General features: G+C 38.7%; 1 protein-coding gene across 4 annotated transcripts; it reads left to right on the forward strand.

Annotated features, from left to right (window-relative positions):
- Positions 1 to 164: 164 nt before the first annotated feature.
- ARL6 (ADP ribosylation factor like GTPase 6) lies at positions 165 to 17,422 on the forward strand. Of its 4 annotated transcripts, none has more exons than XM_038149112.1 (9): positions 165 to 231; positions 2,790 to 2,940; positions 4,261 to 4,322; positions 6,017 to 6,085; positions 8,509 to 8,603; positions 12,388 to 12,517; positions 13,993 to 14,048; positions 14,152 to 14,164; positions 16,577 to 17,422. In XM_038149112.1, the coding sequence occupies exons 2-9, from the start codon at positions 2,818 to 2,820 to the stop codon at positions 16,611 to 16,613; spliced, it is 585 nt and encodes a 194-aa protein (XP_038005040.1). In that variant the 5' UTR covers positions 165 to 231; positions 2,790 to 2,817; the 3' UTR covers positions 16,614 to 17,422. The 4 variants fall into 4 exon arrangements, with proteins under 4 accessions (XP_038005040.1, XP_038005048.1, XP_038005058.1 ...); XM_038149120.1 differs by lacking the exon at positions 165 to 231 and adding an exon at positions 280 to 505; XM_038149130.1 differs by lacking the exon at positions 165 to 231 and adding an exon at positions 538 to 2,209.
- The last annotated feature ends 5,199 nt before the right edge of the window (positions 17,423 to 22,621 follow it).

The following is a 22,621-nucleotide window of genomic DNA, read 5'->3' on the forward strand; positions in this document are numbered from 1 at the left end:
GAGAATGAAAGGAACGCCCCTCACCGCTGCCCCGACCCCCTCAGCCCCTCGGCACCGGGGGCGCGGCCTCGGGCGGGCCCCGCCCCAGCGCCCTCCTCCCTATTGGCCGGAAGAGGCGGAGCGGGTGCGACGGAGAGACGCGATTGGTGGGGCGGGGAGAGGGCGGGGCTTCGGTTTCCTCGGCAACGGCGGCGGCGGCGCGCGGGCCCGGCCGGCGGCTCGCGGGCCCAGGTCGGTGCTGCGGCGGCGGGGACGCGGGGGCCGCGCCCGGGGAGGGGGGACCCTGTGCTGGCCTCCCTTGGGGATCCTGTGCCGCTCTGGGAGAGGAGACCCTGGCCTGGCCTGGGAGAAGGGACCCGCTGCCGGGGCGGCTCGAGGCCTTGTGGTGCTGAGGGGAGGGAGGGAAGGCCGGCCCTGGCAGCTGCGATCCCCCGCACCCAGACGTTGTCCTGAATTGGGTCCTTGCCCCCGGTGTGCCACAGGCCGAGCTACGCACAGAGCCGAGGTATTTGATTTATTTCTGGTTCTGCGCAGAAACGGGAGCTGGGTGGCGGATCCACCAAGCCAGCGCAGCCTCTACCAGAGCTTTTCACTGTTTATACATTTTAGCAAACAAAGGCGTTAATGTTCACTGCAGGTCACCTAGTTCTAATGGTTGCAAGTCACGTAGTTCTCTTATCAGTTAGTATCCTGTCTTCTGTTGGCTAATGATTCTTTTCTAATTAGCTTCCCATGCTAATAAGTCCGTACATTCAGTCTTTCCCTTCTTTTGGATCTTAGACCATTGGAATATATCCAGACCTAAACCTAAACAAGGAAGTCCTACCATTTGTCTTTCTAACACCTGGACGTCACTTAGAGCTTGTTTGTTGGCTGCTCTCTATTTCACTGATTAAATCTCCTTTGTTGTTGATTAGATTTGAAAATAGACAAAGACCAGACATGAAAGAACATCCTTTCTTAAGAAAAAAGCTTAGAGAGTTTGCTGTTAAGCTCCTGGACCAGATTCTGGCTTTAATAATTTTCTGAGATGTCTGATGTATGCTGTATAGCATTGTAGGCAAAATATCAGCTGGCAAAAAAGAGGGGGGAAAGGGCACCTGTGTTAGCTCTAACTACTGTAACTCTTCACAGATGAGAAAAAACATGAAAATAGGGGCACGGCAAGAGGTCAAGGGTACATTTCTTTCCCACTGTGTTCTTAAATAATGACTATGCCAACTGGTAGGAAATTTTGCTAGAAAAACATGGCTCTAATTAAAATGTTGCCAGAAACTGTGGTGTATTTAGGGTTCTGGATTTAAAAGTGAAGCCCTAGAAGTATTTTTAAGGGCTTGTATTTCCTCCTGTTTCATTTTAGAAGTGCCTACAATGTATTTTTGACTCTCTATGAATGTACTTTTTTGATCCTCTATTTTTTTGATCATATAGAATATATAGATGAAACTCTTGATTGGATAAGAAAGTAATTTGTCTTGGAGCAGGGTTTTGTCAGGTTAATTTGATAATAAACAGCTTTAATCTGCTCTCTGAGTTGTATATATGGATTAGAAAAGGAGTGGGGCATAAAGCAAAGGGAGTTAGAATGAGAGACTTGCTGTAACTAATGTTGGGGCTTTTTAACCTGGTAATATTTCTGTGTAGCTGTAATGTAGATTATGTCCAGTCCTGAAGCAAAATGCACCAGATAAAGCTCTAAGAAAGATCTGTATTTAGAAAGGAAAAATCATCCTTTAGCCAGAATTACTTTTTGACTTTATTGAATGCAAAGTTTTGAAATTACTAAAAAGCAGTTAACCATCATTTTGTAATCAGTTAGTGAAAAAGTGTGATCAAGGATTCGTTATTGATGGGTTTTTTTGCCTTTCCCCTCTCCTGCTATGATTTCCTCAGCTTGCAACCTGAGTTATCCAGTGCTGTGTGTGTTTTAATTTGTTAAGAAAAAAAGCATCCTTCTCCACTCCAGAAATCCTCTGACATGAATTAAATACTTTATTATTCAAGGCATCTCAAAGGTTTCAGATGTCTGATTGCTGAAATTATTTCTAGTGGAATTCATTCAGGGCAGACACGGGTTATCCTCTTTGCAGAGTGCATTTAGCCAGGTATTGCTGGGCAACACGTGATGTAAGCTCCTTTGAATGTGCCACTGCCAGGTAACTTCAGCCAGGGTCCGGGCAGCAGCAGAGGTTTGGCATCTCCCTGATGTGTGGGTGAATGTTTTGGTGTCTGTTAGATCTATTTTAGTCAGTTTCTATTTGTGGTTAATGAAGAGTTCCTAATTTATACATGTCAGTATTGGCAAAATATTGGCAAATTAGAGTTTGAATTGACTCAACAGAGAGTGCTTTATTTGGTGCAGAGTTCAGTAAATCATGTAGCAGGTGCTGAAGAAGGGAAATACTGTTTTGTTGTCCGAATGGTGTACTGCTGACAGTTTGAGGTAAAGATAATCACTCTGCTCAGTTTGGTGGGAGCCCTGGTGGCGCTGCATTGTGCCCCTGTTTGGGCTGCTCAGAAGGTTTTCTGCCCAGTGAATCAAGGGCATTGTGTGATATAGACAGGGCTATAAACAGCCAGTCTACTTTGGTATCGAGGCCTCCTGGCTGTAATCAGCTTACCCTCCATGTGCTTATGTGCAGAGGCAGCCCCTGGGACAGTGTTTGTGTAGGGTCCTGCTCGCACCATCGCTGCCAGGCGTGAGGCTGCTCGGCCCCATGCCCACCCTCGGTGCCAGCGCTGCCCTGCATGTAGCACTTTTCCAACAGCTCTGATTCCCTGAACTGCAGGTGGTCCCTGTGATTTCCAGCCACAGCCATGGGATTGTTTGACAAGCTGGCAGGATGGCTTGGGCTGAAGAAAAAGGAGGTTCACGTCTTGTGCCTTGGCTTGGACAACAGCGGCAAAACAACGATCATCAATAAACTTAAACCTTCAAATGTAAGTAGGCTGCGTGGTTTACTTGCGGGATGTTTGTTTGATCTGGGTTTGCATGCTGTTACAAAGGATGTGCCCATGGAAAAGATGTGAAGAGCTTGTGATTTAGTACAGTGGAACAAATATATTTTAAGATTTTCCAACTAACTAAAACTAAGGGTAAGCATTCACATGCACATTATTTTCCAAAAAAAACCCACTGTTAACGTGGCACACTATTGTTGACATCACCCAACAAGGAAGGCTTTATGAAGGGTTTAAGGAAGGGCTGAAATCAGGATCTGAAACAGTCACTTAAATCACTTAAATAATTGTCACAGGATTGCAGTTGCAAGTGATGTTGAACTTTTGGGATTAATACAATTGTACAACAACTTATCATGTTTATTTTAATCTCTTCCTGAAAAATAATAAATTCATAAGAGATAACAAGATAAGAAGTAAAAAGAAGATGCACATTTAAGGGTGACTTCACTATTTTTAAAGCAAAATAATTTTCAAAATAAGGACCATTAATACTTGCAGTTCATTCATCTACTGAAAAGTGTTTGAGGCCACTAGGAGTGCCCATATTAGTATTCTGAAAGTAGGATCCAGTAGGATCCTTATTTCTAGATATGTTTATGGACTAGAAATCAATGAATTTTGGTAGGCATATTCAAAGCCAAAGGTTGTACATCTTGGTTATTTGCATCTGGGAAACTGATTTCTGTTGTTTATATTCGGACACAGCTTTTTTTATTATTATTATTAATTTTCATTGACTTTTGCCCTATGATTTTGAATCCTGGGTCAGCTCAGTCTTCTTAAGAACTTCTGCTTTGCCCCAAGAGCAATATATTAGGGCCTGGCAAATCCAAATGTTTTTCCATCTGCCTGCAGTTGTTTCTGTTGGACCTGTCTATGGATGGTGTTTGGAATAAGGGGCTCTAGGAGTCTGTGCAAGGATTGCATGTCACTTTCTCAGACAGCTCTGTAATCTATGGGATGTGACCTTTCTTCCTGCTCAATATCGATGCTGCTTAGAGGAGCTATTCTTTTCCACCAACTTAGCTGATAGGTTCCTTGACCAGCTCAGTAGTAAATCAGTTATCAGACAGATCTCTTAATAATGCTCTGTGTTTTGGCAATTCCAGTAGTGTTTACTCTATTCCAGAAAACACAAAACCCTTGGTTCTGAATTACTTTACTTTTCTGGGAACTTTTTTAATATTGCACAGTTTAGGGCAAAAATAGATCTGTAATGTATTCATGTTTTAAATATATTTCAGTATATACATTTTCTAATTTGATTTTAAAATCTATGCTTTCTTTCTTTCAAAGGCTCAAACTCAGGACATCGTTCCAACAATAGGATTCAGTATAGAGAAATTCAAAACTTCAAGGTAGTATTTTCTTTCTTCATTAGCAGTAATGATTACAACACCATAGTTGGACTTAATTATCTCTTTCAGTGGGTTTGTAACTGAGTATCACATGTGGTGGTGTAATGATATGACATTGCAGTTTGTTGAAATGTAGTACCCACGAGACCTAATCATGATCCAGGACAGAGTGTGTTAGAATGTGTGTTTTGTGCTGCTATAAAACTATTAAAAATTTTTTTAAAGTTTTTTTAGGTTTTTTACAGTAGCCTGTATAAACATCTGATTCCTGTCTGTTGAGAGTTTCAGAATAGGGCACTGTTACAGACTGGAGGAGAGACAGCTGCTGAGGTGGCAGCCTAAATTCCACTCTCAATCTGGTTACCTAAATTAAGCACTCTCACTGGAGGTACTCTGAACAGATTGCAGTGTAATCTCATTAAATGCAAAAGGATGGCTACAGCATTAGCAATGTAAAGGTGGCAAGAGCAAAGGCCAGGAAACAGAGTAATAAGTCATTAGTTGAATGAAGGCTAAGATTTAGATTAAGAATGTCGTGACACGAGGATATTTCAAGGAGGCAGCAAAATTTTGTTATTTTGTGGCCATCACTGGATGTTTTTAGTGTGTGCAGTTAGTCTTCAAACCAAGCCGTGTGGCCTCACTGGATGGGAGATCTGCAAGAAAATTGTTTATTCCTTGAGCTGATATGTAAGACTGAGGTTCCATATTTCTCTAAGAGCTTTCACAACTGGGCTCTGTCCCAATAAAGAATATCAGACAAGTTTGGGACTTCCCGTGTGAGAATGTAAATTTATATTGGTTTTGTTTCATTCTGATCCTGTAGTAGGAGAGATGATGACCTGTAAATACAGCGTGTAGAATGTTTTAAAAAAACAAAAATAACACCTAAAAAACCCACCCCAAAACTTCAAACTCTACAGATTGACAAACCCACAACTCTATGTCTGGACATAGAGTGGGAAGGATGTCTGGAGAGCTTCCTTTTCCTAACCGCCTTGTTTTGGTGGCCTCCACTTGGGGAGCTACTTGGGGCTACCCAAAAAAGGAGAGCCGAGTTCTGAACTCTATGTTGCCTCTGTAAACATTTCAGGAGCAGATGAGAACTTTTTGTAATGTTCAGTAAGTTGCCTTGCTGTATGTAGTGTTTGGTTGAAATCTCACAGTGGCACAGACTGATCTTTGTAGCTTGGTCATCTGAACTCACCTGTTTTTACCAAAATATAATCAGGTTTTTTTCCCTAAAGGTACAATTTATTTATTTTTTTAAAGCCTTTTCTTTTGCCCACATTTATACCTGTCTATGGACAGAATTTAAGACAGGCCATGGATTTTAAGTCATGGTTCATCTGAATTTCACTTACTCATAAACAGCATTTGATACCAGCATGATAGAGACAGAGACTGAATGGGAGCTTATTTTGCATTTGATGTAACTCTAAATAATTGGTTTAGTTCTTTTATTCAGATAATAAACACATTTCCCATTGTGAAATATTTCTATAATAAGACTGCAAAACTGAGTAGGATCATTTGAAGGCAGATAGTGCGATCAGAGTTCATTTGGGAATTTTTCTCAGTTGATTTGGATTCAAACTGATCTGGTTTTTTTTTGGACAGGGTAGCAATGAAAATGGGTATGGTTTGGGTTTTGTTGTTTTTTCCTTGGCCTCATGCACTTCTTTTCTTTGCAGTTTGTCTTTCACAGTGTTTGATATGTCAGGTCAAGGGAAATACAGAGACCTCTGGGAACACTACTACAAGTAAGCCTGTAATTTATTTTAAAGCATTGCCGTTCATATTAACTGTTGTGTAGGTTATTTAAACAGAGACGTGATAATATCTAGTGGCTAGAAAAGGTTCAGAGAAGGCTTATACCTGGTGTTTGACTGAAGGTTTACTCTGGATAAATAAAACTTTCTGTTCTAACAAATGAAAATTTTTATCCGGTGTTACTCTGTGCTTTTGGGGACAACTTTGGGGAACATACTAGAGAGGAGATTTAAATGTTGAAACCTGGAAACCAATCCTGTAAAAAATATTTTTACTCAAGATGAGTTAGGTTTCCAGCTTTTTAGTTCTTCTATAGGTCAACTACTTAAAACCTGCAAGATATTGGCTGATGGCTGAGATTTTTAGAGGTGAGGGGAATGAACCTCTGAGGATAAGGCACATGAAACTAAGAACCTGAATGAACATTCTTAATGTCATTTATTAAACAGGATATTCTCTGTATTTTATAACACTCTGGTATTGCCTTTTGGTAATAAATGGACACCATTCTCTGGTTTTGGAGCTTTTAGTGAATCTTTATTATTTATTTTATATTCTTTATATTATTTATTATATATATTTAGTTAATCTTTATTGCATTGTCTCATTGCTATTCTGTAATGCCTGATCCTGATCTAGACAACATGAAAAATACTAAACCATACAGAAGTAGCTGGGAGAAGTAGAAAGGATAAATTCTGAAGATTATAATATTGATTAAATATTAATATCAGTTGAGGTAGAGCTAAATTGTTTTTTAATTGAGGATTAATGCTTCCTCTCCTTCCTGTGCAAATTGTGTTAGCATTGAAAACATTTGGCTGGGAGATCTTCATTGTTCAAGAGTGTTAGATTTGCATTTCAGTAACTGATGCCCTCAGGCCGCTCTCAAAATGCTAGCAGAGTGCTTCATAAGCAAATAATTTTTGTGATTGCTGTATTTAATGCAGTAACTTATCCCTTGTGGGGCATAAATGGCTTTTTCATCTTAACAATAACTCCCTAACAGTAAGGGAGTGTTTTAGGTTATGCTGACAGTGAAATATGCACTTGTATCCTCCTCTGGTCCTGAACAAGTGCATTTAAGATTAACTTCTAGGAATCATGTAAAAACAATAATTTATGTTAATTACATGAAAATATTAATAAAATAATTATGTGCTGTTCAGTTTATCAAATTAAACAAGATTTAATTTTGCAGAAAATTAGATCTGAGCAAATGTCAAAGTAGTTGCCTTGGAGTCCTTCAAGTCTGGACTTTTCTTCTGTTTAGCTTGAAAGTGTCTTCTAGTTCATTCTCTAAGTACATTTATCTTAAATAACCCCAAAGTCATGTTGTGTCTCTATCCCTGATACTTATTTGTGAAGTTATTTTTTTGGTGGTAAATACATGCCAATACTCTTGATTCCTCTGGTAAAATACTCTATGCTCATAAAAATTGCTTAGGCTTTTCCAGCTAATATGCAAAAGCTTTATTTACTAAAGGTTCTGTACACCAGAAAAGAGTGGGCCTTCTCATATAATCTTGGGCTGCTCAGGTTATTTCTGGTTTCCAGCAGGTTCTGTTTCTTATCAAAATACAAAGATAGATGGTGCTGGAGGGTAAAGAATGTATTCATAATGGTATCTCAGAGAAATGTAAAATGAAGGAGAAGTGAATTTTACATTAAAATATAAAGTAAATATATTCCTGTGGGTGTTTAAAACAGGTGAATTATGAATTGGTGAGATTTTATTTGGTTTTTAAAACAATTTTCTATAAATGGAACATCAAGTCCAAATATCAGTAACATCCTGAAATAATGAGTTGAGTAGCTGCATTTATGTTGACTGTGGTCAAACTACCAGCAAAATGTCCTGATGATTTGAAATAGTTGAAAGTTTTTACCTGTTATTTGGAAAAAAAAAGAAAGATCCTATTTATGCAGGATATGTAAAGTTTAAAATAACCTGATATGCCTAGCTGTGGACACAGGTTTTGTCTAAAAATGTATTTGACCTTTCTCTAAATAAATTTAGTAAAGGAAATACAGAATTTCTGTAAAGATCTGCCTTTATGGGGCTTTTTCCTGCCTGACCACAATGTCAGAATAGCAGCTGGTTACATTTTGAGTTCATTTTTCAGTCTGGCTAGTAAAAACAAGCTTTTCTAGAAGTTGTGTGGAGACTGAACCTTGTAGGGGCAGGCAACAACCTGTCTAAAAAAAGATGCATGTTACTGAAAGATTAAATTTCAGAAGAAAGACTGGATTCAAATGTTAATGGTAAATAACAATAACAAAAATTAGAGAAAAAATCAGGTTTGTTCGGACTTTTTTCTTGGTGTTTCTTCTGAAGCCTTTTCTTATTCACAGAATATTAATTTCTTTGAGAACCTATAATTTGCCTCTTTGCTCTTTTTATGTTATGCAGAGAAGGCCAAGCCATTATTTTTGTCATTGATAGCAGCGACAAATTAAGAATGGTTGTGGCCAAAGAAGAACTTGACACCCTTCTGAATCATCCAGGTGAGGAGGCTTTTTTCCCATTCTGTGTCCATATTTGTTATGTTGCCTTAAGAAAAGCCTTTATCTGACACATTCTGAGTACTTTGCAAGTATTTTAACCATTCATGAATATTAGCACAAAAATCTTCCAAAACATGTGGGTTTTGGGTTTTTTTTACCTATTCACATTTAGAAATTGGTCACACATCAGCTTTCTACACTGAGTTGGGTTGGTCTCTTATTAATCAATATTGATCAAAAGTTACATTGTTTTGAGAAAGAATAGACTTTGAGTTGGAAGCTGGACAGGCTTCTTGTGATGACCAGCACAGACAAAACTGTGTCTCCCTCTCTGTTTTTTCCATGAAGACAGCTAATTCCTTTAATGTAACATTTAATTTTCTTTTGCCATCTTCATAATAATTTTTTATGCTTTAGCCAGAAATAAAAAAGGGATAATTACACCAATCAGTTTCAGTTCCTTATGGAAGAGGATATGAGAGGATCTCTGATCAGGGTCTTGTTTTTAGGGGTTTGGTTTTGTTTTGTTTTTTTTTTTTACATGAGACTGCACCTTAATTAAGTTCTGATATCAGTCAATTCTTTGCCTTTCCATGTATCCAACATAACTGGGATGTGTCTGGAAGCAATATGCATTTTTGGCTTTCAGCACTTTTGATAGTTGCTCTGCCTAACCAGAATCTTAAATTACATCTAGGAAGTTTAAAAGTGAAATAATCCTGTGATTCCTTAATTATTTATTAAACTGACAGAGCCTTAACTTGTGGGATTCCCATGCTGAAAATAAGAAAGGAAAAGCTGACTTGCATTTCTGAGAAAAACAAAGTGGGATAGGGGCAAAGATATTCCCATGTCTTTATTTTCCATGAAGACTGGAAAACAACACTTTAATACATCACTTTAATTCATCAACAAAAATTACAAACACTGTACAACACTTTAATTCATCAACAAAAATGCTGGAGCTGACTGGGCCTTCTTATTCTCATGCTCTAATTTCTCCTTCAAGGGTATGGGCTCCTTCAAATGCAGACACTGAAAAGACAGTGTTACAAAAGTCACAGGGAGGATGAGGTGAGCCAAAGGCTACAGGTGGATTACACAGAGGCCAGGGCACTTTGTACTGAGTCAGGAATTAACTGCACCAGTAAAACCCAATTCTGTTAGTAAAGTGGAACCACAAGGGCCAAGGGTGAGAGGTAAAGCTGCTGGAAGAAGTTACTGGTTTAACAGAGGGCAGAAGAACAAAAATGTTTAGACAGAGTAGAAGCAACCTTAGGTGGGGCTTTTCATTTAGGCATTAATAGGTCACTAATGCTGGCCTAGCCAGATAAGTGCTGTTCAGTTGTTCATGAATTTGTGTCTTCAAGTTCAAAAGACCAGGCTCTGGCCACTGAGTCCTGAGAACCAGGAGACAGCAGCTGTGGATTTCTGTCTTGGAGTATCTTAGCTCCAACACAGCAACAGTGTCACTGATTTATCAGTTTTGATATATCACATCTAAGAGAACCAAAGAGCTTAAAAAGTTATTCTAGGATAATGTTCAATAAAAGTAGCTGTTAGGTGAATCAAAATACAACTGGTTTGCTCTATCAGTATTTTTATTTGTATTAGTGTTCTGCCTTTCTTGCTGCATACTCTACTTTCTCCCAATCTATGCTTCAGTCAGTGTCATCCTCCTGGAGTGTTTTAAATGTATGTATTTACCTAAGTTCTAAATGGAATTGAATCAATTCCTGTCTCTGAAAATATTAGCAATCCTGCAGTAAAATAGTTCCCTGTCTTTTTGCCAGGCTTCTTTGCCGGAGGGAAAGGGAAGGGAGTGTGTCCTGTGAAGCATTAATGGGGTTCGAAGTTGCACTAGCTAGGACTCTTTAGTGAATCAGAGCTATAATTTTTTTTTACTTACATTAATGGACAATGCATTCTTCAAATAACAGTTTGTTTAATGATAACTGTATTATATTTTGGTTTTTTACTCAAATTTCATTCTTCAGCACTTTGAAAGATGGTAGCTGTAGATTACCTGGATTAGATGATGACTCTTGGGTCACTTCACCTCCAGCACATGCTTCTGAACTAAACTAAAGTTCTTGTAAACTTGAAATTCTTTGTGTAAAATTGCACATCACACATCTAGTGTCTGGAATATTTTTAATGTGTTAATTCATAACCACTTGCAGCTAGAAAAAGTTTGCTTTCCATTCATAACTGTGAAAAGTGTGGGAGGGAAATACTGTGCATGAGGAAATAATACAAATTTCTGTGACCATGACTTTATTTAGCAAAATCTTTGGGTGTGCATTATGAGTCCGGGTGGGTAGGTTGTGCCCCTTTCTAATTGTTTAGGAAAACACTGGAAACTCCTTGATTAACTTGGCTGTTTGCATATGTGATGTCAGCTAATTTATGTGGTTTTAATTAACCCATAACCTGCAACCTGTGGCTATGGGGGTTCATTTAATTATACTGTAAATTACTGTAACAATTTCAGTCAGGAGACTCAATAGCTGTTCAACTATGGAATCAAAACAGAGATTTAATTATACTGTGCTTGTATTTTGAGGCCTTTGACTTGTGTTTGTGGATATCAGAGGGCAAAAGAGCTCCAGGAAGGGTAAATAGTTTGTGAAAATTGTCTGTGTTTTGATCAGCACTTACCATCTCTGAATGAATATGAGGAGGTAGCGTTATCTCCACTGATTCTGTGAAGAGGTTTAGTAGGAAGTTGGAAAAGAACATAATTAGGAAAGTTCAAACCATTTCAGCACTGACAGTTTGTTGGGATTTTGGGGGGTTTTATCATCCTCCTGCCCATCAGCAGGGGCGGATGGCTTATGTTTGACATTTTAAAATAAATCCTTACCTAGTTTTCTGTGTGAAATAACTTTTTCTTTTTACTGTTGTAGAAAGAGCCTGTGTAGCAATTTTCATTGAGGTGGTAGTGTGTAAGTTCTTTTCCAATCAAGCACTGATGTATAGACTAAAACCTGGATTTTCTCTAATCCTGGATATCATTCTTTGTATAAATAATATGAAAAACTTTGAGAGTTAGTCTTGGTGCTGGTCATTTTTCTGGCAGTATTACATCTGTAACTTTGAAGAGAATATGTTTTGTTTCCTTTCAATCACCATATAGTCTTTTGGGGTAATCTGTGAGGTTTAAACTTGTCTTTGTGTAAGTATCCTAGAAATTGCCAGAGTACTTTGTTTGGTCTGTAGCTCTCACTGCTAGCTGAAAGAGCTTCTGGAGAAGAAGTCCTTTAGGGAAGGGGAGAATAAAGGATGTCCATGTGAATTTTTTTCCAATTGTATAAATTCTATGAAGTAATGGATGCTTTCCTAGACACTAAAGGATAATTCAGACTACCCTTCTCAGCTATTGTTGTGACGTTACGAATGAACACAAATTATTTTTTCCATCCATTTTATACATCACTCTGCCTCACTAAGCAGAGATGGGCAGTATTTATAGGCAGTGGTTTGATCTCTTGTTCCTCAGCTTCACCAGCAATTCCTATCTCCTGCTTGAAGTGAGGGTATAAGGTAGGGGGAGAGGGGGTGGAAGATTCCAAAGCCTGCAAGGAAGTTTGTGAGCATTTTGGAAGCATGCAGCAGAGGCCAGGTGACCCAACAGTGTGTGCATCTTGGTAGGATACAACCTTCAGAGAATTGCAGCTACAGGTGAGCAAAATACCTTCCTGTGTTGTTTGTACCTTGTTACATGCAGAGATTAATGAGTGCTGCCTCATGTCCTGATGGTTCTGTCTCTGCTCATGCCTAGACATTAAGCACCGCCGGCTGCCTATTCTCTTCTTTGCTAACAAGATGGACCTCAGGGATGCAGTGTCATCTGTGAAAGTGTCTCAGTTGCTGTCCTTAGAAAACATCAAAGACAAGCCCTGGCATATTTGGTAAAGTTCTCTTTTTCTATCTTTTATTGGCATTACTTTGTGCATTCCTATTTTAGCCCTGTCATGCCACTCATTACTGTATAAAATAAATGGAGTAGATAAAAAACAGATTCTACCTGTGAAACACTAAATTTAAAGCAGTAATATTAAAATACTTATGGTGAAACTTACTTTAAATGTACAATACATTCATTTAGACTGTGCTTGTAAAGTTTTCACAGCAGAACTTTTAACCAAGTAATGGAATGGAGGATTTCCAGTGAAATCAGAAAGCAGGGTTGATATGAGAAGAATAGTTGCCATTATGTTGTGCTGGGAAATTAAGTAGAATTGTTATCAGAATGTTCCTGCTAGATTACCTTGCAGGTTTGAGAGTATCAACAATAAAACCTTGGGAGTTTTTTTCCACTCTGCAGATGCTTCAGTAAACTGTTGTTGAAAGGCCATTTAGTAAATTGCTCTCTTCTGTATTCAGAGAGACACTGTACTGTTTGTACCCAGTCATGTTTGAGGGAATTTTTAGTTGTGGGAGCTAGTCTTTTCTTCCTGAAGGATGTAAGCTTTACTTAATGATGGTGTTCACAAGGGAAAAACTCTCCTTTTATCAGAAGCGCTTTATAGAAGTTAGTTTTTTTGTCCTATTAAAGTCCTCAGCTGTTATAAATAAAAGTGAAATCAGCAGCTAAATGCTGCTGAAGGCTACAATTTTTGTTTTAGGCCCTTTAATTAACTTGATTACCTGGACATTGTTTATGTCCAGAAATCACACTCATGAATTCCCAAGCTTCTTGGAAATCGTTCTATAGGGAACTGCAGTTAGAGTCCAGATTCACTGCTGTGATGTTTTTCATAAATTGAAGAATGAAGAGCATTTAAACAGTTATCCTCCAGTGAGTCACAAGATGGATTTACACTGCTCTCAGTGTAGCAGAATAGTTTTATATATTAACAGACACTCCAGGGATTGCTGTTGCGATTAAGTGTGTACACATACATAATTCCTTCTTCCAGTACTCCAGCATTCTCACTGTGTGTAGGAACTGCATGGAGGACATTTGGGCTTGATCATCTTAAAGGTCTTACCCAATGATAAGACCTTTAAATGAAACCTAAATGATTCCATGATTCATGGCTGCTGTTGGAGGGAGTAAATATCTTTCACAGCATTGTCTGAGGAGGGAGGTGCTGCAGAACAATGTGTCTGCCTTGTGTGGGAGCTCTCCCATTGCCCCTAGTGTTCTAGGAATGATTCCTTGTGCCTTGAAACTGGAATTAAAAGAGATCACATCATGAAATGGTGTTTCCCTGTGGGAAAGGTACCCTATATTATTTGAGGAGCAGTCTTCTCCATAGCAAGAAAACTTAAGGAAACTACCTGATGCTACTTTGCAATTATGTAAATTACAAGTTTGATGATGACTCAACTAAAGGTGGTATTTTTACAATGTTTTTGAAATTTGATTTGTTTCTTTCAGTGCCAGTGATGCTCTTAAAGGGGAAGGATTACAAGAAGGTGTGGATTGGCTCCAAGGTATATCATATGTAATTCTCTTGCTGTATTTTCATTCTGTTAAACTCTTTCATTTTTTCTTTATTATTTCCTTTGTTTTCTTTCTGTCCATTTCTGCTGTCAGATCAAATTACACAGTGAGTACTAAAGCTCTATCTCATATTTGCCTTTCATTTACCTCCTTAATGTACACAAAACATCATGTGGCTTTCCCTGACCAGAGTGTGTATTATGAAATTCTAATGCACACTCTTGCAAACAGTGTAGCACTTTCATTTAAACAATACCAGCTCCCACACTTCAATTTCTTATTGTGGTAGTTTAGTTCAGTTTCTTCTTTCATTTATTCTTAATGTCCTGTCCCTGTTTTACATAACTTAATGTTATGTATTAAGAAATGGTGAAAGCAAGTAAGTCAAGAACACAGACAAATACACTGGTTTTAATTATACACCTTCAGCTCTTTAATCCAGAGCCAAAAGAAGAAATTCTTACACCACAACGATTATAGGACATACAGACACTCATGAATGCATGGAAAATATCAGATCCAGCTTGTATGATGTCTGACATCCAGCATCTTTAATTACAAACTTGGTACAGATGTTGCGTAATTACAAACTTGGTACAGATGTTGTCTTCTCCTGTTGCGTGTTGCTAAGGCTCTGGTCTCTCTTGTCCTCCTGCTCAGTGTTTAGATTAGTGAAGTGTGGCATAGTTTTGGCAGGTTGGTCCCAGTTTTAGCTCCCTGGCTGGCGTTGCTTGTGCTGTGAAGTGCTTCGGTGGTGCGGGCTCAGCTGACTGCAGCACCCGCCTGTGCCGTGCCCCGCTGGCCGCCGGGTGTCAGCGCTGGCCCGGGGACAGAGCCTCCTTCCAGAAGGGTAGCAGCCAGCCCTGGCCCGGGTTAACCCATCCCCACTGCTCTGGGGACATCCAGGCTGTCCTTTCGACTTGGACTCGTCCTGCTGACTAGAAGAAGATGGTTTGTTTTACCCAGTTATTGTAGAGTACAAAAACATTGGGTGATGCTTTCAGAGGGAGGGCTGCTCACCAAAAATAGTCTTTAGAAAGAGATTTACTGCCCTGCAGAAGAGCAGTGATGTACCCTCCACCAGCTAAAATTATTCTGGGGTGGGGAACCAGGATTTTGGTATTGGGTTTCCTCCTCTCCTGTATCCTGTCATCACAGAGGCAGATTCCAAATCTTAATTTTTCCTAATTTCAGGCATAGTTCTGGCTTAGTAATGTTTTCTTGCTATGTTCAGAGTCTCCGCTTCTCTTGGAAGAACCTTTAGAGTTTCAATCTAAATTTTTTGTTTGTACATAGATTCATGCTACTTAAAAGTATCTCAAATGCTTGTGTAAATATTTTCTGACAAAATATTTAAGTTATATATGTAGATTTTTAAGCACACCAAGCAGATGCTTCTGCTGTCACTCACATAGCTCTTACAGCTGTTCACTTCTTATGGAGTGTTAAACTTCTTAATTCTCTGAGCTGAAAATCCTGATGAAGGGGCTCTATCTGAAAATTTCCTTTAAGTCCCTGGTTCAGTATACCCAAAAGCTGAAGAGGGGTTGAGTTTAAATGGTACTGTTACCTAAGCACATGCAGTTTGGCAATTATATGTTTAAAGGCTGAATACTTTGATATTTCAAGGACAAATTTTTACTCTTGATTCTCCTCATTCCTAGAGCACCAGATGGAAATATTTGGAACAATTTGGTAGTTATGGTAGTCCCTAAATCACAGCCTGAGGATGCCATAAAATTCAGGGGAGGAAATGACACCTGGTGGATGAGTGCACAGTTCTTGTCAGCAGCCAAGCTTTCCTTATTTACCCCTTCCATACCCATTTCACAGTTGGGGTGGCAGGGGTAGAAATTTTGTGGGTTTTTTTCTCTAGTGAAGGCTGAGTTTGCTATTTCCCTATTTTGTAATGGGGTTCCTTTTGCAACAGCACATTCTCCATAGGGTAAAACAAACCTGTCTCACAGCATTTCCCCTTAGTGGCAGAGATTGTGCTGATTTCCACATTTTATAATGGGATGCTGAGTGCTTTTGGTAACCAAGAAAGCGTTTGAAGTGAGTTGAGAAGTGGCAATCAGGCAGCAATATGGAGAAGTGTGGCTATTGAGAGCAATGTTTTCATGTGAGTTATTAGAAACCAAACTTTAAATCTTTTGCTGCTGGGTGGTTCATGTTCAGTTAGGTGGAAGCCAAAATGCCTACAAGGAATTGAAATGCATACTTCATAAAACAAACTTCCAGGTCTTATGGTCATCAAAGTGATCTTATAAGCCTGAAGAAGATAAAAATTGTATTAGGTGGAAGAGTCTCCCTGTTAAATATGCAAGATTTGGGGGAAATAACTTGGCTGTACAGGAATTTCAAAAGTGGATGAGAGAGCAAGTTGAAAACAAACTCTGCATTGTCCCCCATTCTTATAACTACACCAAAATATCTAGATCTACTTTATGTTTTCAAAAAGCAAAATGCAGCAAGAATTCATCTTGTGCTAAGACTAGATGTTTCTTTTTATTAACAGGTCAGATGCAAGCAATGAAGACATGAGAGATAAATAAAGGATCTATGGGGTTCTTTTACACCCTTTGTCAGTAGGTGAAGAACAAGTTCCTTGGAAAGGAAGAATGATTTGAAAAAGACAGTTCAGCTAAAATATCCTGTATTGACTTGTTTCAGTTTAGTATCTCTTCCAGGAAAACTGAATGTAGACAACCTAGCACCTCAGGTATGCACAATGATGAATTAAATTGAATCTTGTGACTGGAGAGCATATACAAAGAAAAAATTGTGTTAACAATAAACATCTGCATTCATTTGAGGTTTAGGTGATAATTAGCCATCAGTAAATACCCCTCTGTTTTTTGGGGGGACACCTTTTGAGCAAATGGTAATATTTATTTTCCAAAGAAAGAATAATCAGCACTTCCTGAAATACATCTATATAAGATACCTACTGATTTTAGATGCCCAGTTTTAGGCATTACTGTCATTTTTTTATATTAAAGTTTGATGTTGGGTTTTTATTATCCATCTCTAATATACTTCTATAAGAGTATTTTGATTAAAGATATAAGGATTCACATTTTCAGTATATTTGTTATAGATGATTGCAGATGTTTTTAAGAAATTGCTTTTAATGAAATGTTATGAATTGTTTTTTGTGATTATGCCATGGTTATATTTGCATTCCCATCAATAAAACTTCAAATATATTACATGCCCTGATTGGGTTTTTTAACTTCAATATGCTCATTAATGATCTTTACATCCTAGAGATTTTTGGTTTTTTATTCGTTTCATTTGGAATTTGTTTATCCATATTCAAGTGGATATAGCACTGTATATGGAATAAAATGGTATCTCTGTTGCCAAGGGGTTTTTTTTATTAATTGCACATATTTTTTACACTACCTAATCCACTAGACTTCTCTTCCAGATACTAAAGGGGCATATGAATCACAGGATGGGTCAGACTGGAAGGGACCAGAGTGGGGTCATCTGGCCCAACCTCCCTGCTCAGGCAGGACCATCCCAGAGCCCATGGCACAGGGCTGCATCCAGGTGGTTCTGGAATATCCCCAGTGAGGGGGACTCCACAGCCTCTCTGGGCACCCTGTTCCAATGCATGGCCACTGCACAGGAAAGTTCTTCTCATGTCCAGGTGGAACTTCCTGTGCATCAGCTTCTTGCAAGTTGTTCGAAAACAGAGTTAAGGGACAGCTCGCTGGTTTACTAGATCATTATTATGAAATGAGTTATATATTTCTGTTGTGTATAAGGATTGTTTTACTTCCAAAAATAAATTTAATAAACTTTCTGGCTCCAAAGTATACCCATAGGTAAAAAATTAAGAACTTTATTTTTGTTCTGCCACTTCAGGAAAGAGCAGACTGACCCTGGCAGTGCTGAAGACTCCATTTAACTCAGTGATTACCTGATCCCTGTGGGACATGTAATATGCAGCACTTGCAAAAGCTTCCCCCCACGCCCATTAGCATATAAAACACACAAATGTTCTGTCAGCATGCCTTCTAGGCCTCACATCACAGAGGAGTATTTGGAGCAAAGGGAGCTGAAATGGGAGGACAATGTCATGTACTCTCAGTTATTAAATAGTTAAATTTAACTCCCCTGCTTTGCCAGAAGAAACTGTAAGAAATCTTTCTTACAGGATTCTGTGGTTCTTACAGTTCAGTTTGTCATGGAAGTATTTTCATGTCTCTTTCTGTGACGCTGTTGGCCTTTTGTCAACTCTAAATCTAAGGATCTATACAAAAATCAAATACAAAGGAGAAAAAGTAATACATCATTCTGAGAAATTTCCTCTGAATTGTGGGCAGATAATTTTCAGGTTTACTTTGCTTTGGATAATACAGTAATTAAAATAATGGGTTGGAAAGGACCTTAAATATCATTGAGTTCCAGCCCCTGCCTTGCTTGGACAAGGGACACCTTCCAGCAGACCAGGTTGCTCACTGCTCCATCCAGCCTGGCCTTGAACAATTCCAGGGGTGGAAACACCGCAAATTCCTTGGGTAATGACTGCCAGTGCCTCACCGCTCTCAGTAAAGAATTTCTTCTTAATATCTAATCTAAAACTATTCTCTTGAAAGTAATACTTGTAAAACTGTTCTGCTGTGTGTAAGTATTTTGTAATTATTGTGGATCACCTATATGTCAAATTTAAATGAAACATTTCATTTTAAGTTAACAGTTTCTTTTCTACCAAAGAAAATTTAAGTTCTTACATAGAATCCGTCTGCATTTCTGACTTCCTTGAATGGTATGGATCTTGATGGTTTTCTGATTATTTTTGTTTGTTTATTTTAAATTACATAAAGTGCTGTGTTTATCCTGTGGATTGCCTTTACTGTCATGGGAAGCTGTTTGAACCTACTGCTTTGTTCTTCCATCTGCAAATCCAAGGGAAATACTCTAATTCTTTTTTCCTCTCTAATTTGGTTAGGAAGTGCTTTTTGAAAGCAGCAATTAGTTTTGTACTTTCATTATTGTTCCCTTTCTTGATTTTTTGGTGTTTGATTTTGTTTTGCAACATCTCTTTCTGTTCCTCCCCTGTGGGACTACTGGTCTGAATGAAGACCTGTTGGAAGGAATGGAAATAGGGACAGTTCTATTAGAAAAATGCTGGATTTTTATTCCTCCCCCCCTTGTCCTTATTACTGCTTCAACCATTAGTTATGTCTTACTTTTAGAACATTTATGATCATTCTGTGAACATAAAACCTCCTGAGGGCATCTCTGTATGTTCACCTCTCCTTTCCACCTTGGTGTACAGGCCTAAGTCACCAACATCTACAGGTGCTGGCACCCTGAGTTGCTCTAAAAATGTTGAATTTGGTACAAGGATCATATATTGCACAAAATCCTCATGTATCTGTGCAAAAAGGCTGCTTTGGAGTTGGTTTTTGTGGCTGTCAGACTTCCATGCCATTCTCCCATTACCTTTAGGATGTTAAAGTAATGAATGAGTTCTATCTGGGTGTTCCAAGACAGTTTGCATTGACAAGTTCTTTGTGCCTGACGAACAAAGCAGACAAGGGAATATTCCTTTTTTTGATCCATGTTACTGTAGATATGTGCATTAAGTGGCAACTGGAAGGCAGTAGAATGACCAAAAGAGGCTCAGGGAATTTGGTCTTTACACCCCACTAAGTGTTTTGTGCTGTTGCTTCTATGCATGCTGCCCACCTACATATTTATTAATTTCCTTTAGATATGCCTGGTCAGGCTTAAGACTAGCATTTTCAGCTGAAATATGGTGCAGTTGTTTTCACATAAAAAGTGTTGCCTTCTAGGTCTCTTTACTGAGGAGGGGGCTATCAGGTAAATGTGTAAATCCTGATTTTCCTAGCTGTGCCTCTCTAGTACTGAGAACACCAGTCCATGGGAACCTTGTGTTCAACCACCACTTTGCAGCTGTGCTGAGAGACTGCATGGCCTCAACACTCCTGGGCAATTTCACATGAAGCAAGTGCAACTCTTAAGTGTGAGGATGTAAATGTAATGGAGCCTCCTTTTAATCTCCGCCCTCTAACTGTAATTTCCTTGGGGTGTTTTATTTACTAATATGAAAGATAAGCTGCTGTAAAAGACCAGACATAACAGCTCAGCTTAGTTGTCTGCAGACAGGCATTCTGATGTGGTAATATGTGGAATGGTAACGTTGCACTTCAGAGCTTCTGTAAAACAGCTGTGCAACTGTTTTGGAAAGCAGCTTATCTCTTAGGGGCTTTAAGTAGGAAATATCATTTTGTTGGTAATAAGAAGTAAAAGTAACGCTGATTCAAAATGCTTGTCCTTAAAAGCAAACATTTATTAAGCCAAGAAATGGCATTTAATCTCAAAAGGGGTGGGGCTGGGGGGAGTTGTTTGTTTGTTTGTTTTAAGTTTTACTTGTTTTTAAAGTTTTACTCGGTTGGAAAATCACTCTTTTTATGATTAATTTCTGCCATCCATTTATTTTGTTCTTTCTGGCCTGCCTCATTTGCTTTTTACAGAAATCCTTACAAATCTTAATCCTCAACTTCTTGGTCTGTTTCTTTTCAATTTAGCTGAGTATTCTCCTAGTGAAACTTTGCAGTTCCCTTCCCTGTTTTGGTTTTGGGTGGGTTTTTTTGAGTAACAAAATAGATAATGAGAGAAGGTCCCAGAAGACAACACTAAAAAAGTAAAAAAGGGTACTACCAAGAAAGTCTCCAACTCTCCTCTTTCAGAAGGGTCAGGAAAGTTTGCTTTCAAAAGTTAATTTTATATGCCTTGATCCTTTTTTATTATTTTTCACTGCTTAAATCTAAAAATGCGCTGTTACTATGCAAAACTAATATTGTGTGTAATAGCTAATCAGAGTTCAGAGATTTAAATGCTCTCTTGTAACAAATGCCAAGTGTTTTTAATAATATTTTGTAACCATCCTTTAGTTCAAGCCTCTGTAGCTCCTGTCACAGTAAGTTACATCAGGGAAGCATCTGTGTTTGTGTGAACCAGCACTTTGCAATTAATTTGCCACTGTTCAGCCAGTTGGATTTACCACTTAATTGGTTGCATTTTCCTGGCCATATGAAATTCTTGCTCTCACAAGTACAGCATGTATGTGATAATGTACTGTTCTCCTTCAGTGCATGTCAGGATCTCACCATGCAAATCAGCCGTGTTTGCTTTTCCCACTCTTCGAATGACAGCATGAAACCCCCTCCCACTACTGTTTTTCAAAATAAATCCTTGACATGAAAGCTAGGCTCCTTATGTCTGTCTACCATTAAATGATCTTGTGTTCTCCAAACTGTTTCCCAGGAGATGAACTTAATTGTATTACAATCATATTAATCAGGCACCAGCTCGAAAGGGGGCGTTTGTTATTTCTCTGGGATTCAGGGAGCACCTTTGAAGAACAGAGTAACTTGTGTAGTAAAGGAAGTGTAAATTTAGCAACTTCATGCTAGGCCATCTTTTGGCAAACAACGTTGTCTTTGAAGATCAGTAAGTAGATTGAAGGCCTAGCAAAATAGTTGCTGAACCAAATTTAAGTTGCTGAAGAGTTGCCTAATAGTTCTCAATAAAGGGAAGAAAAGACAGTAAGGAAAGAGTTTAAAAATCAAGAAAATTGGGATGTGTGGAGGAAATTTCTTTGGGCTGGAGTCATGCTAGAGAATATTAAAGAAACCTAAGCCTCATGAGGCTCAGTGAGGTGACCATGATAAATGATTGAAGTGGATGCTTGGCAATACAGACTAATGAGAGCAGCCCCATTAAACTGCTTCTACAGAGCAAAGAGAGCTGGTGCTGAGAGACTGATGTCCTAATCTGTGTGGCCTCAGTTTCTCTCAGCCTGAGCCTTTCCAAGGGCTTCTCAGTCCTTGAAGCACGCTGTGCACTGTTGGCTTTGAGATGTAGTTTCATCCAGAAAGAAATCAGTTTGTGACCTCCCGGCCAACTCTGCCTTGTAAACAAAAGCACTGTTAGGGAGGATTATCTTTAAAATACCCTCCTGACCTGAATTAATGCACAAGTGGAGGCATGCCTGTACAAACCTAAGAGGGAAACAATCCCAAAGTTTTCAAACCATGGGGTTGGAACCATGTGAAAGAACAGCAGAACTTGGCAAGAGGTCTCCACAAGCCAAGGTTCCCCAGGAATAATGCCAATGAAATATTTAGGAAAAATACAAGTTGGTAGTGTGCTTTACTTGGAACTGGGAAAATTTATTCCACAAATACAGGATATAACCATTGGACAGGGATTAAGGGGTAACACTTGCAACTTGAAGGAAATGGCATAATGTCATTGGGAAAAAACAAGCAGTCATGAGTAAATAATAATAATAATAAATATTAAAATCTTTATGTCAACATTAAAAGAGTTGTCTGTCAGGCATCACTGCTGTTCTTGGCATCGTTTGTATTTATGATCACACAGGTTTCAAGGTGTTACTAGTAAAAAGAACTTGCCAATTTTTATTTTTTTTTTTGCTTAAACTATTACTCTGCAAATAAATCTCTCTTTAAGCTTATCCACCAACATTTATTGGCATAAAGTGAAAAGGAAAAAA

This window comes from Motacilla alba, chromosome 1 (assembly GCF_015832195.1).
Source record: "Motacilla alba alba isolate MOTALB_02 chromosome 1, Motacilla_alba_V1.0_pri, whole genome shotgun sequence".
NCBI lineage: Eukaryota > Metazoa > Chordata > Aves > Passeriformes > Motacillidae > Motacilla > Motacilla alba.

What these genes read in the sequence shown, in the direction of transcription:
- ARL6 (XM_038149112.1), top strand. Translation starts at nt 2,818, where the DNA reads ATGGGATTGTTTGACAAGCTGGCAGGATGGCTTGGGCTGAAGAAAAAG. An exon ending in ATAAACTTAAACCTTCAAAT is followed by an intron (nt 2,941 to 4,260) that starts GTAAGTAGGCTG and finishes TTTCTTTCAAAG; the next exon opens with GCTCAAACTCAGGACATCGT. An exon ending in CTCTGGGAACACTACTACAA is followed by an intron (nt 6,086 to 8,508) that starts GTAAGCCTGTAA and finishes TATGTTATGCAG; the next exon opens with AGAAGGCCAAGCCATTATTT.